At 39.3% G+C, this 15,554-nt stretch overlaps 1 protein-coding gene across 5 annotated transcripts in view; it reads left to right on the top strand.

The window, feature by feature from the left end:
- Positions 1–14,226, top strand: part of ARHGAP20 (Rho GTPase activating protein 20) — a 219,124-nt gene extending 204,898 nt beyond the window's left edge. For all 5 annotated transcript variants that reach the window (XM_070803387.1, XM_070803384.1, XM_070803388.1 and 2 more), the window contains exons 12-15: positions 2,072–2,181; positions 4,768–4,957; positions 7,818–7,932; positions 9,011–14,226. In XM_070803387.1, coding sequence (XP_070659488.1) covers positions 2,072–2,181; positions 4,768–4,957; positions 7,818–7,932; positions 9,011–10,848 — 2,253 coding nt within the window. In that variant the 3' untranslated portion in view covers positions 10,849–14,226. The remainder of the gene's footprint in view (positions 1–2,071; positions 2,182–4,767; positions 4,958–7,817; positions 7,933–9,010) is intronic.
- Positions 14,227–15,554: the final 1,328 nt, after the last annotated feature.

Raw genomic sequence — 15,554 nt, 5'->3', positions numbered from 1 at the left:
TCAGATCCAATGGTGGTTGTTATTTCGTAACTTGTTATTCCAGCTGTGGAGAGTTCATTGAGATGTTACAAGTTATTATCTTTCAAGTGTAGGTTTTAAGATTTAATGATGTTTTTCTTCAAGACAGATCATAACTGTGTTTTCCACTGAGATTTTAAAAGAGAGGTATTGTCACTGCCCCATTTTGAAATACCAGATTTTTGCTCTTCTGAATCTGACTTTTAATGTAGGTGCAGCCACTAAAATTAGTCTGAAATTATGAAAATTTGATAGATTGACCCAGAAAAGAGGTAATTTTTATGATGACACATCTGAATCACATATATCCATGGATATTACTACTGGAAAATAGAACAGAAAAAAGACTTTGTATCAATCATCGTCCTACTTGTTAACTACTCTAAAAAAAAAAGTATGATAATAGGTGACATGACTACCAAGAGGTTTTCAAAATTACTGTAGATATAGTTAATTGACCTTTCCTTGTCCTTCACTAATATTTGACCAGATGACAAATAGCCACAGTTCACTAATGACCTCTACTGTGTTTGGGACTGGGGCTTCCCAGGTGGCTCAGTGGTCTGCCAACGCAGGAGATGCAGGTTCAATCTCTGGGTTGGAAAGATCCCTTGGAGAAGGAAATGACAACCCACTCCAGTATTCTTGCCTGGGAAATCCCAAGGACAGAGGAGCCTGGCAGGCTGTAGTCCATGGAGTCGCAGAGAGTCAGACATCACTGAGCGACTGAGCATGAGCACGCACGCACGCCTGTCTGGGAATGTGCTTGGCATTAAGGTGTATGAAGTAGAAGGTGAGGGTCTGATTCTGCCATGAAGAAGCTGATTAGCTAGTAGGAAACATGCTCACCTAGTTAGTTAACTGCAACACTTAGGAGTCACAGCTTCCATATTAGCAGTATAAACATGACATATAAGTAACAAGTTGTACATTCCCTTTTTAAGGCACAAAGGTAAAGCTGCTGATTTGATTTTCCAACAAGAATTAAAATTATTCAGTTGCAGATTTTCACCTGTCTCCACATTGTAGGCAGGAACTTATAAGCAGATAGTCAACCGGTGCCAAAAGCAACAAAGAGATTGCTGCTGCTAAGTCGCTTCAGTCGTGTCTGACTCTGTGCGACCCCATAGGCGGCAGCCCACCAGGCTCCCCCGTCCCTGGGACTCTCCAGGCAAGAACACTGGAGTGGGTTGCCATTTTGGCCTAGAACAAAATAGGAAACACAGGACCAGGACCAGAATTCTTTATTTTTAAAGTTTTTATTAACATATGTCAAACCGGAAACTGTTGGATGTATCCTGCTTGTGTCATAGTCTGGTTTCATCACACCCAGCCCCGCCAGTGTCTCAGTATAAGAGTCTCAAAGACCAGAAAGGATAATGTACCAGAGACATGTTATTTAATGTACATTACGTGTGGGGTGCTGCCCCATGCTTCCAGAGCCCAGCCATAGGCTGGAATGCTTCCTTCTCCTAATATATGAGAGCCCTTCTAGGGGGAACACTAGGAGAAGCTCTAAGCATCTCTACATGAAATTATTCACCAAAGCCACTGGAATATAAAGTTCTAATATAACAGGGACTTGGTTTAATTTGCTACTCTATCCCTACCACCTCAAACAGTACCTGGCACATATGCATAAATATTTGTTGAGTGGTTGGATGACTGATTACTATATTATGAATCTCACAAATGTCTTCATACATTTCTTTTAACTAATGAAATAAAAAGGATTTAGGTTTGCCAGACCCCGCCATGTTATACTAGTTTGCTAAAATGTGCACAAACAGGAGATTTCAGCCTAAGCAGGTTGTCCTTTATCTTTACCACTATAGTCCAGACTCCAGTTTCCCTCTGGTTTTTGTTAGAAAAATATCAAAGCAAATGTTTCTATGGGTGCACATCATTGAGGGGTTGGCACTGAGCTCCATGTAGTCCAAAGAAGAGAGAACGTAACTGTACTTTTCAATAAAGTGTCTTCTTTCTAATGTCTCTAAAAATATTTAACCTGAGAATAACAATTTAAAATATTTATTTTTCCCCTCTATATAAGGATTTTCTACGAAATATTCCAGGAAGTATTTTTTCATCAGATCTCTATGATCACTGGGTCTGTGTAATGGATCAAGGAAATGATGAAGAGAAAATAAATGCAGTTCAAAGGTAATTATTCTGACTTGGTCATTTTTCAAAAATGGTTTTCAAAAAGCTTATATTTTGTAAGCTTGTCTAGGAAGGTAGTATGCTTGTGCTTGCTGTGTTTAGTCACTCAACTGTGTCTGATTCTTTGCAACCCTTTGGGCTGTAGCCTGCCAGGAACCTCTGTCCATGGGATTTCTCAAGCAAGAATACTGGAGTGGGTTGCCCTTTCCTCCTCCAGGGGATATTCCCAACCCAGAGATTGAACCCACATCTTCTGTGTCTCTTTCACTGAAGGTGGATTCTTCACCCACTGAGCCATAATCACTATCAAAATCATATCCATGGGGACCAGTTTAAATATAGATTTATGCTAGCTACTGTCACTTTTCTTATTGCTTTTCCCTAATCCTATTAACATGGAATACTTGACCATTTTACACATTCTGTACATCTGAATCTGATAGGAGCTGAAACCCATTAGACCAAGAGTTAACACAGTAGACTCAATCTATAATTTACATCTTAGTTTAACCAGACTATTCCTTATGTACTTCATTTAACAACTGAATCCATAAAGAGAAACTTCCTTCCCCCTCAAGGGTCTCACAGTCTAGTAAAACAGATAGATAAAACCAAGAATTACAAAGTAGTATAATCGATGCTAGTGAGATACCTGCAGAATATGTGGGAATGCTTCAGAGGGACAGTCAACTTGTTGAAAAGTGTCGAGGAAGAAGGGAGTTGCAAAATCTCAGTCTAATCACAAAGAATGCATCGTTTGTATTCAATGCAAAGAGAAGTGGCTGGCAGGTCTCGCCACCCTAATCCCTTATAGGAAAGAAGAGTCCGTTAACAAAAAGCATACTTCCAGTCCTGTGAAAACCCATGAATCCTAAAATCATTTATTTGCATATGCTTGTTTAGTGCAGTTTTTCTTGAGCAGCTCTAAAATACAAGTCATTATCTACACACTACTATTGATAGATACCTATTATCAATAGAAAAACATAATATAACTGTTGAAGACACCAGAATCAAAGCCACGTAACAGAATTGTGTCTGTTTTGGCAGAAATCATTCAGGGGCAGTGAATGTCAGATCCTGTTTTTTGTTGCTCATTGTCTAAAACTTTATATTCTACAAATGGTTAAAAAGATGATGTTTTTGTATATTATATGTGAAATGAATCGCCAGTCCAGGTTCTATGCATGATATAGGGTGCTCCGGGCTGGTGCACTGGAATGACCCAGAGGGATGGGATGGGGAGGGCGGTGGGAGGGGGGTTCAGGATGGGGAACATATGTACACCTGTGGCAGATTCATGTCAATGTATGGCAAAACCAATACAATATTGTAAAGTAAAAAAAAAAAAAAAAAAAAGATATTTTACAGAGGGTTAGACTTATATCTCTCATACAAATACAAAATAAGCACATGTGAGAGGTTTTATTTAAAACATTAGAGAACTAGTAAGATATTACTGCAAAGTCAAAAGAGATTTCAAACTATCACAACTTACATAATTAAATCAGAAATGCTGAAATGAATTTATAAATAGATGCAAAACTGGCTTTTACTGCTAGGGCATGGGACGCGGTGAGTGGGGCACTGTATGTGCAAATAAACCATTTATCTCTCTACCAGATAAGATTTTTGAGTCTACAGGCAAGTGTTAAGTGCACTGCTATCAGTAATCTACAGTTTACAGAGTCAAATAACTCAACCCCTATGACCCAGATACCCCAGAGTGTGATAACAGTACCTTACTTTCCATTGAATACATCCAGGAATCCTTTGATTCATTTCCATATCTTTCATAATTTGTCCCTTCAAAACTGTTCTCATTGTCAGTCCATAGTGCTGAAGAAACGCCTTTCTATTGTTATACAACAGGAGTCCAAGTACCCAGTTTTCTCCCCCAGGTTACAGATTCTTGTTGGAAAAAAGCAACCACCATGACTATCAACATTTGTATCTGTTTTCTGTCTGACAATAAAAATCATTTCAAGTGAATGATCATTTAAAATCCTTTATCAATTACAAAATAGGAACATTAGAAAAAAATATTATAAGCTTGTATTATATGTGCGAGTAATGTCAGTGAGATAGAAAGATGCAGGGCAAAATTGACCTTGAGAGCTGCCGGAGCAGAATGGACCTGGGAGTCTCATGGCTGAAGTTTAGGTTTTTACCAAGAGACAGAATCCTGTGTTGCTTCTTGGAAGTAAAGGAGCTACATATTAGTAAGTAAAGGAGTTACATATTAAATGCAACTGTTTAATTTCATTAGAAAGCTTTTTGGGGGTTTTGGTTGAGAATATTCTGGAATGTTATAGGGTTTGCTTAAGATACTTTGTAACAGTTTCAGGTAAATATTTCAGACAGCATCTTTTTATGAATTACTTTTTTGCATTCTTTTACATTTTCATTGGATTGCAAAATAAATAATAAATCTCCAGTGCTCCCTCTCTCCTCTTCACAGGCAGTCCTCCCTTCGCATGTGCCGTGTTAACAGTCCTGCACGTCTGAACTGTGAAAGTGAGGACTGCCTGTCAGTGCAGGTTTTCTATGAAATGTTTGCTTACAGAGTGCATTTTCTGTCTTTAGGCTGTTAGACCAGCTTCCGAGAGCCAATGTTCTTCTCCTAAGGTATCTTTTTGGGTTATTACACAACATTGAGCAACATTCTTCATCCAACCAGATGACCGCATTTAATTTAGCAGTGTGCATCGCCCCAAGCATTCTTTGGCCTCCTACTTCCTCTAGCCCAGAACTAGAAAACGAATTTACAAAAAAGGTAATGAAGTTTTTCCTTTTTCTGCTCTGGGGAACCAATTCCCCATTTTGAACCTAAAATTCGGGGTATGAATTCTGAAAGATACATATTTTCTTAAGTGAAAATACTTAAGAAAATAAGTACTATATGTACTAAGTACATATCATTGTAAATCTGAATTCATTGAGTGTTTTATCCTATCCTAGTAGACGACAAAAAAGGTAATTTCTTGAGCAAAAGAGTGATAGATGTTGGATTGCTTCCCTTTTCTCTTTAAGGAGGAAAAACAACTATGACTGACTTAAACCTTAGAGTGATACAAAAACAGTGGATGTGATTTTAAAAATAAATAAGGACTTTCAGTTCTAATGAGGTGTATGAACCTCGAGCCTATTATACAGAGTGAAGTAAGTCAGAAAGAGAAAGACAAATGTCATATATTAATGCATATATATGGAATCTAGAAAGATAGTACTGCTGATCTTACTTGCAGGACAGCAAAGGAGACGCATGTAAAGAACAGACTTTTGGACACAGCCAGGGAAGGAGAGGGTAGGATGGTTGGAGAGAGTAGCACTGGAACATATACAGTACCGTGTATGAAATAGATAGCCATCTATCTATTTAGGGGGTTTGCTCTATGACGCAGGGAAGCCAGAGCCAGTGCCCTCTGACAACCTAGAGGAGTGGGATGGGGAGGGAGGTGGGAGTGGGGTTCAAAAGGGAGGGGCCGTATGTATACCTATGGCCAATTCATGTTGACGTATGGCAAAAACCATCACTGTATTGTAAAGTTTTTATCCTCTAATTAAAAAATAAATAAATAAGGGCTTTGGAATTAGACAGGTCAAGGTTCAATTTTCAGCCCTAACACTTGCTAGATTTACAATCTTGGGCAAAATTACATTAATCCACAGTTTCCTCATCTAATGAATGGAGATGTTGCTAATACCCAGTTCATACATTATTTAAGTTGGTGCAAATGCAGTTTTGGACTGCGAATGTTAAATCATTATAACTAGGCTCAAACACAATCTTTATTAATCAAAATAGGAACCATTACAATCAACACATTTTTGCCAATGAGAAATAAGTTTGTTGATTCCTGTAGCATAAAAATCTATGCTTTGGGATTCGACAAACTCTTGGGAAGCATTTTCTGCCTCCTCCTGGTTGTGGAAGCATTTTTCCTGCAGAAAGTTGTCAAGATGCTTGAAGAAGAGGTAGTTGGTTTTCAAGAAGTCAGGTGAATATGGTAGATGAGGCAAAACTTCGCAGCCCAGTTCAGTCAACTTCTGAAGCCTTGCTTGTGCAACGTGTGGTCAGGCGTTGTTGTGGAGAAGAATGGGCCCTTTCTTTTGACCGGTGCCAGCTGCAGACGTTGCACTTTTCGGTGCATCTCATCAATTTGCTGAGCGTTTGTCTCAGATGTAATGGTTTCACCGGGATTCAGACAGGCAGCAGACCACCAAACGGTGACCATGACCTTTTTTTGCTGCAAGTTTGGCTTTGGGAAGTGCTTTGGAGCTTCTTCTTGGTCCAGCTACTGAGCTGGTCATAACCAATTGTCGTATAAAATCCACTTTTGGTCACACGTCACAATCCGATCAAGAAATAGTTCATTGTTGTCGCATAGAATAAGAGAAGATGACACTTCTAAATGACAGTTTTTTAAATTTTCAGTCAGTTCATGAGGCACCCACTTAGCGAGTTTTTTCACCTTTCCAGTTTGCTTCAGATAAGTTCTTCGGCAACTCCTCATTTAGTTGTAAGGGGATCAGCTTCGCTGTTTACTCTCAGTTGGTCACTGTCAACTTCTGGTGGCTGGCCAGTAAGCCCCTCATCTGCAAGGCTCTTGTCTCCTTTGCAAAAACAAATAGCACTGCACTATTTATTAGCAGTTTCTGGGCCAAATACACTGTTGATGTTGTAAGTTGTCTCTCCTGCTTTATGACCCATTTTGAACTCAAATAAGAAAATTGCTCAAAGTTGCTTTTTGTCTAACTTCATTTCCATAGTCTAAAATAGATATAAAATACACAGAAAGTAGTGTCATTTGCCAAAAACATAAAGCAAAAATTTCACATTAAAATGATGTATACCACAACCACATTTATTTAAGAATGTATTCCAACATCAAACAGCAGAGTTCAACAGTGCAAAACCACAATTACTTTTGGCCCAACCTAATAGTTACTTGAAATCACACACTCCTGTATTGCCTGATTATAAGTACAGGAGTTGGGGCTTTGCTTCAGCTATTGGGGCAAAAAAAAGCTATGTAAAGGTTTCTGTATATCTCATGGAGACACAAAGCTCCCTAGTAAAATCTTACCTCTTCCCGAAGCACCTCCAGTTGGCAGGGCTAAGAGAAAGAAATGCATAGGAAGAGACTAGTCAGCAAAGTGCAAGTTTTTTCTCCAGCTGTCTGTCCTCCTCACAGAGAACCACAGAGGTAGATACGTACCAACTTCCCAACTCATGACACCTGCCTTTTGCATAAGAAATACATTTTATAAGTCTTCATTTAATGACACTTCATGAATTTTAATGAGAAAGTGTGTTTCCTCACCCCAAGTGCCCTATAGAGAATACTGAAAATTACTCCAATTTTAAAGACAAGACAGTTGGTATAAAAATGTTAGTATTAAGCCAAGGCCACAAGTAATAACTAGTCTACTGATTAAAATTAATGTCTATACTCAAACTACTCTTGAAAGTATCATAGTTTTGTAGGGGAAACTGTATTGTAAAGCAAACCTGAATTTTTCTCGGGATTCTTTGGCATTTTTTGTTAGAATTAGGATTCATATATGAAATGTGATTTACAGACAGGCTGTATGAGAAGTTTGCAGCTCATTTTTGTCCGTTTTTTGTACAGGTTTCTCTGCTTATACAGTTTCTTATTGAAAACTGCTGTCGGATATTTGGAGAAGAAATCACTTCCCTCTTGGGAGAGGTTTCAGTGAGATGTGATACCAGAGAGAATGCCTCAGGTATTGTGAATAACTGGATTGTTTTTTGTGGGAAACAGACACACGTCTGTGAAAATCAGCTGGGACAGTGGTTATCCTGGAGCCCACAGCAGCTCAGGTGAAGAAGGCCTCTCACCTCGGTCAATAGGTCTAGGATTCTGCTCCTTCCTTAGAAGGTCAGGGTATGTTAACACTGTGGTAGGGTTAAGAAGTGTATAAGACAAGGTCCCAGATTGTTAGTGGCAGCATTATATAGTATGATGTTTTTAACCTTTTTAAAAATAAACTTTACAGGGAGCCCCAATATGTATAACACAACTGCTCTGGTTGAAACTGGAGGAGAAGGCCCAGAGGCAATAGAGACAGCCCTGTTTTTTCTCCTCGCCTCCCTCTTAGAGGTCCCTGAGGCTTCTCAGAATTCTCGCGAACTGCTAAACACATTAAAAACAAGTAACATCACGGGGCAGGCTGGGGTGTGTGGGGAGTAAAGACGCTCAATATTCCAAATTATGAATTCTTATAACACCAATTACTAGTTATGTTGTCTTTGGCCAATTCTTCGATGCCACTGAACATCAATATTTTCATCTACAAATATGGATAACCATCATATCTAACTGTTGTGATTGTAGTAAAGATAAAGTAATATATAGTAAAGAACTTTGTCAAAGAGAAATTGATAGGGCTGGTAAATGGTTTCTCTTGAGATTAGAGTTAATTATGTGTATACACCAGCAGATCCATTTAAAAGACAGAATCTTAATCCAAACCTGGATATATCTGGCATTAATTTCTTTATATTTTTAACTGTTTCTTGGTATTATGACCATCTTCTCATTGAGGAAATCTTAAAGAAAGCCTATTTCTTCAGGAACTGAGGTAAATCTCGTATACCTCAACAGTTTATTTTTAATTTTGCACTTACATCTGGGGAGATTATGAAAGATTCTTTCTTTCCTTAGAGTGAAAATTTGAACAATCTATATTTAAAAACAGAATTACACCAAATATCATCATAGTTAGGTTTTTTTTCTTATTTTTAAGGCAGCATGCATTTGTGTTCATTAAAAATGTTAATCATGGTTCGCTTTTTCTACAGATATCTCTTGCTTCCAGCTGAATGACTCCTCCTATGACAGCTTGGAAAATGAGCTGAATGACGATGTTGACGCCCCATGTCGTGACTTGGTAAAGAAACTTGGTCAGGGTAGCAGAAGCATGGACTCCGTGTTAACCCTCAGTGACTATGACCTTGACCAGCCTGAGGTGGAAGGCCTTTTAACCCTGAGTGACTTTGACTTAGGCCATTCTAAAGATGAAGACATTCAAATGGGACAGCCCCTTGAGTCCAAGCCAGTGGACACTGCAGTGTACACCAAGGTCCCACGCGCCCAGGCCGCCTCTGGCGCGAGCACACCCAGCCGCCTGTCCACAGCTGCCGCAGATGCTCCAAAAGGCCTGAGGCGACACCGCCGCTGCTCGGAGCCCAGCATCGACTATCTCGATTCAAAGCTTTCCTATCTCAGGGAGTTTTATCAGAAAAAGCTACGCAAGTCCAGCTGTGATGCCATTCTCTCAAAAAAAGATGAGAGCCATCTGAATCAGAATCAACCCCTTCAGGAAGTGGGTAAGACATGTTTTAAAAAGAGTTTAGTCACAGGCATTGATAGCAAGAAAAATGCCGCTAGTAAAAATGTTAAGAAGAAAAGTTTGTCTGATAATGAAGGAAGTCATGTAAAACTTTTTCCTAAATCCAAGCCAGTAGCCATTTCCGTGGCATCGTACAGTCACATGTCCTCCTGTGATCATCCCAGGAGCCAGCCCTTTGACATGGATGCATCCGAATACTCCCCGCCACACACTGCAGACACCCTCAAGAGTTCAAGGAGGCAACGGCGCTGCTCAGAGCCCAGCATTGATGACCAGCACTGCAGACTGACCTATCTCAGGGGGATTTATCCAAAGAAGCAGCAGAAAGCCAGCTACGAAGCCAGTCTCTTGCATGGAGAGGAAGATTATCTCAAGCGGCACAAGTCTTTACAAATGGAGGGCCAAAAGCTTATTAATCAGAGTTTGGTCATGGGGATTGAGGTGGGCAAGAGTAGTGCCACAAACCAAAACGTGGAGAAGGTTTTACCCCCAAGTTTAAACCTTTGCTCAAGGACTAGCTATTCCAGCTTGTCCTCCCCAGGCACTTCCCCATCTGGTTCATCAGTGAGCTCCCAAGATAGTGCTTTTTCTCAGATTTCTGAACACTCTGTGTTTACACCCACTGAAACATCCTCTCCAATAGATTGTACTTTTCAAAGAAAACAGGCAGAGCTTTCTTCTGACTTTAGCAGTTCTGGCCTCATTTCTGGAATTCCTGGTCCCTCATCAGGGCAGGCCAGCGGCCGCCTGGCCTATACAAAAAAGGACAGCGTAGAGTGGCATTCACACATGCATTCTGTAACTCTTCACCCCAGCACATGGTTGAAGAGTGGTGTAGCCAGTTTGAAAAACTGGTCTCTCAAAAAGAAGGCAAGGGCACCCAGACCAGAGGAAAATAAAGTGGGTTCTCTAAAAGGACCCACGGATCCTCCTGCACATGCTTCTGGTGTTCCGGAAGCCATCATACTACAAGAAAGGCAGAAAGACGTGCCCCAAAGGGCAGCTGAAGGACTGGGAGCTGTTCAGACGGCCCGCTGGTATAGTTCCTACCCCAGCCAGGACTCAGAGAAATACTGTAGCTCTCTGTTCAGCCTCGTGGAAGACAGACTTGGGCTTCATATGAAGTCACCCGAGGAAGGAAAGGATAGCGGGCAGTGCTCTCCTGGTATGCTGCCCCAGAGAAGATCCTCCCCCGGCTCTTTGACTGTGGATGATGCGTCCAGCCCAGACTCAGGGCCGCCCGTGGTGTGTGATGCTGAGGATAGACATTTGGCCAAAGACATGTAACCACCATGAGAACCTGACATCTACAAGAACAGAAACAGGCTGATAATGAGACAACAATTACTATGACCCCTTTGTATAAAATACCTGGGATGGGTAGCATAAAGATAATCATTGCTAATACTTAGGACAACAAACGAATTCTCTTTCTTGAGACTATTTGGCCAAAAGTTTAGACTGAAAAATTCTGTGACCTCAGTGTTTGGGAGCCTTTTCCATATTAAAGCATGGATGGATCCTGTCGTGCATTTTAAGAGCTATGAGCAGACAGCTAGAGAAAGCATCTTCTGTAGAGGAAACATGCTGTTTATGATGAGATTAGTTCCTGAGGAAGCCAGGAGATAAGAAGCGAAAAACAGGAAGTGTGGAGAGAGAGGGAGGGCTGCAGAGAAACCATTATTCCATGGAATGTTTTTAATAAGTAGGCCAAAATAATGCCGCTAGTCAAAGCTAAAGAGGTAACACATCTGATAATAAAGAAAATTATGTGAAATTTTTCCCCAAATCCAAACCAGTGGCCATTTCTGTGACATTTTATATTCAGTCACATACCCTCACAGCATCATTTCAGGTATCAGCCCATTGGTGGCAGCCAGAGAGGAAAAAAACTGAAGTGATTTGAAAGCCATGAGTACCATGATATTGTAGGTGGTTTTGTTTGTTTTGTTTTTTGTATTGGTTGAGTTTTTCCATCAGTGTTTCGTGCTCCACAGAGGCTCCACTGCACACTGCAGTGAGGAGGAAGAAGGAGACGACTGCTCATCTCTGTGTCCTTTCAAGGTGCCTGAGCTCAGAACCTTGTCCTGTTATAAGACGACCTTCCCACTGTATCCACTGTCTTAGTGTGGAGGGAAAGACTGCCAGAGCAGCCCTTTCTCTTAACCAGTTGCTGTTGCAAACATGTGATCAAAGCATGACTCCTCTTTGCTGAAATGTTTTTCTGTTCCTTACCTCTTAGTCAGCCAGAAAAAATTCCTAAGTCATCTCTTTACTGATGGTCATTTGTCAGTTGAGAGAACAGTTTTGAGGTTGGCAGGTTATAAATAGTCACAGAGTGGAGGAGCCGTCAGAGTGGCTCTCAGGCCTTCTTTTTGACAGTCATTGGCTTGGGATTATCTTACCTCCAGAAGTTTTTACATCTTTTTTGTTCCAATAGTTCAGTTTATACCCCCATTGATTTATTCCATATTGATGGACATTTCTCCTCTTGCCTTAAAGATTATACCAGTACATCTCCTGGATTATTTCCTTGGGTTATTAGGCCTTGCCAGCCAGAGTGATGCAAAAGAATCAGAAATGGATGTGCATCTTCCTTCATTTTAAATACTTAAAAGAAGTTGCTTAGAGCCCATTGAGTTCAATATCAGATGGACCTCCCCCCCACAATACTTATTTCAAATTATTTTCCTCAGCCACCCAGAAACTTTGATGTCAAATATTTTCTCAATGTTGTTCTAAAGGTTGCATTTTTCACTTATATAAAAAAATAACGTGTTCTGTAAGAGAGAAGTCCTTTCAGTATTAGCTATAGGTGCTACCTACCTCTAGGGGACATGGCCCTGTTTGTCCTAAGCATTGTAATTAACTTTTAGAACTCTCTCAAAAGAGCTCCTTTATGACACTGGCCATCTCAGTCACAGATGTGAAGTAGATTTTACCTTTTAACTAACCACTCGTATATTTAGACTCCTCAGTGTCCATATGCATCTTTTGTGGTATGATATATAAAGGCAACAGGGATTCCCCTCACCCTTAGGGCATACTACTGCAGAACCGCAAGATGTGAATGAAGCTCTTATGGCTTGGAGTGTCTTTCCAGAAGAAATTGCTTCTCTGCTTAACAAAATAATAGTTGTATCCTTTTTTCTTTCACATTGGTGGTTAGGAAACCATCTACTCAGTTTGAAGCATAGAAGATGCTGAGGTTCTTCCATAACCATTCCTGTTCTCTGTGTTCCCTTAGATACTCCTGCAACATTTAATGTGAATAATTAATATTGCTGTAAAGTATTATATTGTATGATTTGAAGACAGACTACATGTCATTTTATTATACTCCATCAATCTATAATATATTAGACCAATGCTTTATCTAAAATGCTTTGAGTTTGTATAATATATCTTGACAAATTTTACTACCATATGTTATGTAATAAATGTGTATTTTTGTACTTGCAGAAACTGCTGCTAACTTTTAAAGTTGTTTGGTTTTAAAGGCACTGATTATGGATATGTATGAAGTCCATGCTGTCTGTTAAATAAAACATCATCCTTCAGAGTTAACAGTCCCACCAGGGCAATATTGCCCTTTGTAGACTTGTTTTAGCTAACGAGCCCAATTTCTGCTTAATATTGGAAATTGCATAAAATGTAATTAATGTTGATTGGAACTTTGAGCTTTTAGTCATAGGCCGTGTGGTCAGTCTCTCTAGAAAAGGAGGGCTTTATTTCTTTTATATTTTTCTGATCTTACTGTTTACCAAACAATACATTTTAGACATAAAGTCTTTGTTTTTCTTAGATATTACATGTACACTGTGCTCCTAGAGTCAGATACATATTGTCTGTGTTCTCATGGCAAAGAACCATCAACTCAGTTCAATTGATGTATGAGATCTTCTTGTCTAAATTTGAGCCCTTCTGACCAGAGTATCTAATTGATTCCAGACATGTCCAAACATCCCAGGATGTCTAGATCCAGATACTACAAAACATCAGTACTTATAAAGTCATATAAAGTCAGTAAATATTCTCATTTCTCTCATTTCCCATGAGTATCTTTGCCTCCTCAAAGTTCATGGAAGTTCGCTGTATGTAAGTTTATGCACCATTTCAGAAAGGTTAAAAATATACACCTGACCTTAATCCAGAAAAAAAATGATTCATTCTGAGCAGTAAAGACCTAAATGTTAAAGAAATGCAAAGATGATTTTTGCTTCTAAAGAAGCAGCTTAATCTACTAAAAACATTGAGTTCAATAAATTATCTTAGTTTTGTGGCTTTTCGGCTTTTCATGGAATGGCATTGAATCGAAAGGATCTCATGTATCCTCGAACCAGTGGCATATTTTGTCTGTTGAAACTAAAAATATTATGTATCTTAATCCAAATTATGGTAGTTTTTAATCTTTTTTACCTGGTCATGTTTTAATGACTTGAGAGGAAGTATCTGCAAACTGTTTATTTCAATACAAAGAAAAAAATTTAACAATAAAGCTGGGTAAAATGTTAATTTCTTTAATATCTATTCTGGTTACAAGGATATCGCATAAGCTAAGTTTCCTGCTGAAAGGAAGAGTACTCTTGAATTCTGTGCTTTCTACCCTAAGTGTGAGTCTACTCTGTTCCTAAGCCACTTGTAAATATAAATCCTTCATTTGTATTGTTTGTTTGTTTTTAAAAGGGAGGGGTGGAATTTCATAAACTTCAGTTCTACATAGTACTGGGTGTGTGATAGAATTGGCAGAAGGCTCTAGGGTGTAATTTGGAAAATTTTGTTTCCAAGTCCCAAAGAAATATGCACAGGGTGGTAGAAGATGCATGTTGTTTCTTAATTTGTGGAATGCTTTCTCGTTGTGCATTGTCAGAGTGCACATGCATTTGTAGATCAAAGTGTTTTTCTACCTATTTAATTTGTTAAGGCAAAGTAAATATGTTCTCTGGAGTTTGATTTTATGTGACAATAGAAGATGCTGATTTGGGAGACATTTAAGATTTAAATGCTAGTATTTTTCTCTAGGTTTAATTTTTAGATTACAGTAATTTGAAATTAAATTTAGAACTTCTTACAGCCTCTTGATCTGCCACGAGGAGTGAATAAACTAGCTAAAAACATGTACTTGTGGCATAGGCCTATTACTCTGAGCAAGTAAAATGGATGCTTAAAGAAATACCCAGTCTCTGCCAGATCACAGGAATTAATTGTTACTGTCTAAAATTTTCAGAAGAAAGAATCATTTTATATCTTTGCCCAAGAATGAGATGACTGAGAAGCAGAGAATCATCAAAATACATGAACACAGAGAAACACTGCTTGAAGATATAGTGAATGATTAGAGAGGAGGAAAGTAATTCAAGACACTGAATCACAAAGAGCTCAAGAGCTTAGTTAAGAAAAGGGAAAAAGAGTTTGTCTAAGGAGACAGAGAGGTTAACAAGTGATGTAAATGCTAGTCAGGCTATCTAAGTTTTATTGTAGGTACTGTTCTAGACCCTAGGATAAAGGTGAAAAAATATTGTGTCCTCAGGGACTTCAAACAACTAAGGGAAATTGGGTTGTGTAGAAGAAGGGGAACAATAACATTGGGCGCTCACTGTTGCCTGTGTGCACTGGTGACCAGTACATTGTTGGTTTTATTTCATTTAGTGCTCACTGTAGCCCTTTGTGGTAGGTACATTCAGCTAGAACCTCATTCTGACCCCAGGCTCTTCTTTTCATCCTTTCATCTTAAAATGATGATGATGATAATACCTCTTCCATAGTAAAGCAGACACAAAGTTAGGTACTTGAGGACCATCCAAACTTTGCTAAGTTATAAGCTAGATATCTCTAAGAAAATCACTCAGTATCAGAAATAATTCAGAAACCGATGATAAATGTAGAAATAATTGGGCTGAAAGTTGGTCCAAACAGTGTAGACCTGCCTCCCTGCTGCTTCTAAGTACATCTATAAATCCTGGAAACAACACAGAGACCAATCAAAGACGGGT

The sequence above is a fragment of the Bos indicus genome, chromosome 15, assembly GCF_029378745.1.
Source record: "Bos indicus isolate NIAB-ARS_2022 breed Sahiwal x Tharparkar chromosome 15, NIAB-ARS_B.indTharparkar_mat_pri_1.0, whole genome shotgun sequence".
Lineage (NCBI taxonomy): Eukaryota > Metazoa > Chordata > Mammalia > Artiodactyla > Bovidae > Bos > Bos indicus.
This window is presented reverse-complemented; position numbering and strand designations above follow the sequence as displayed.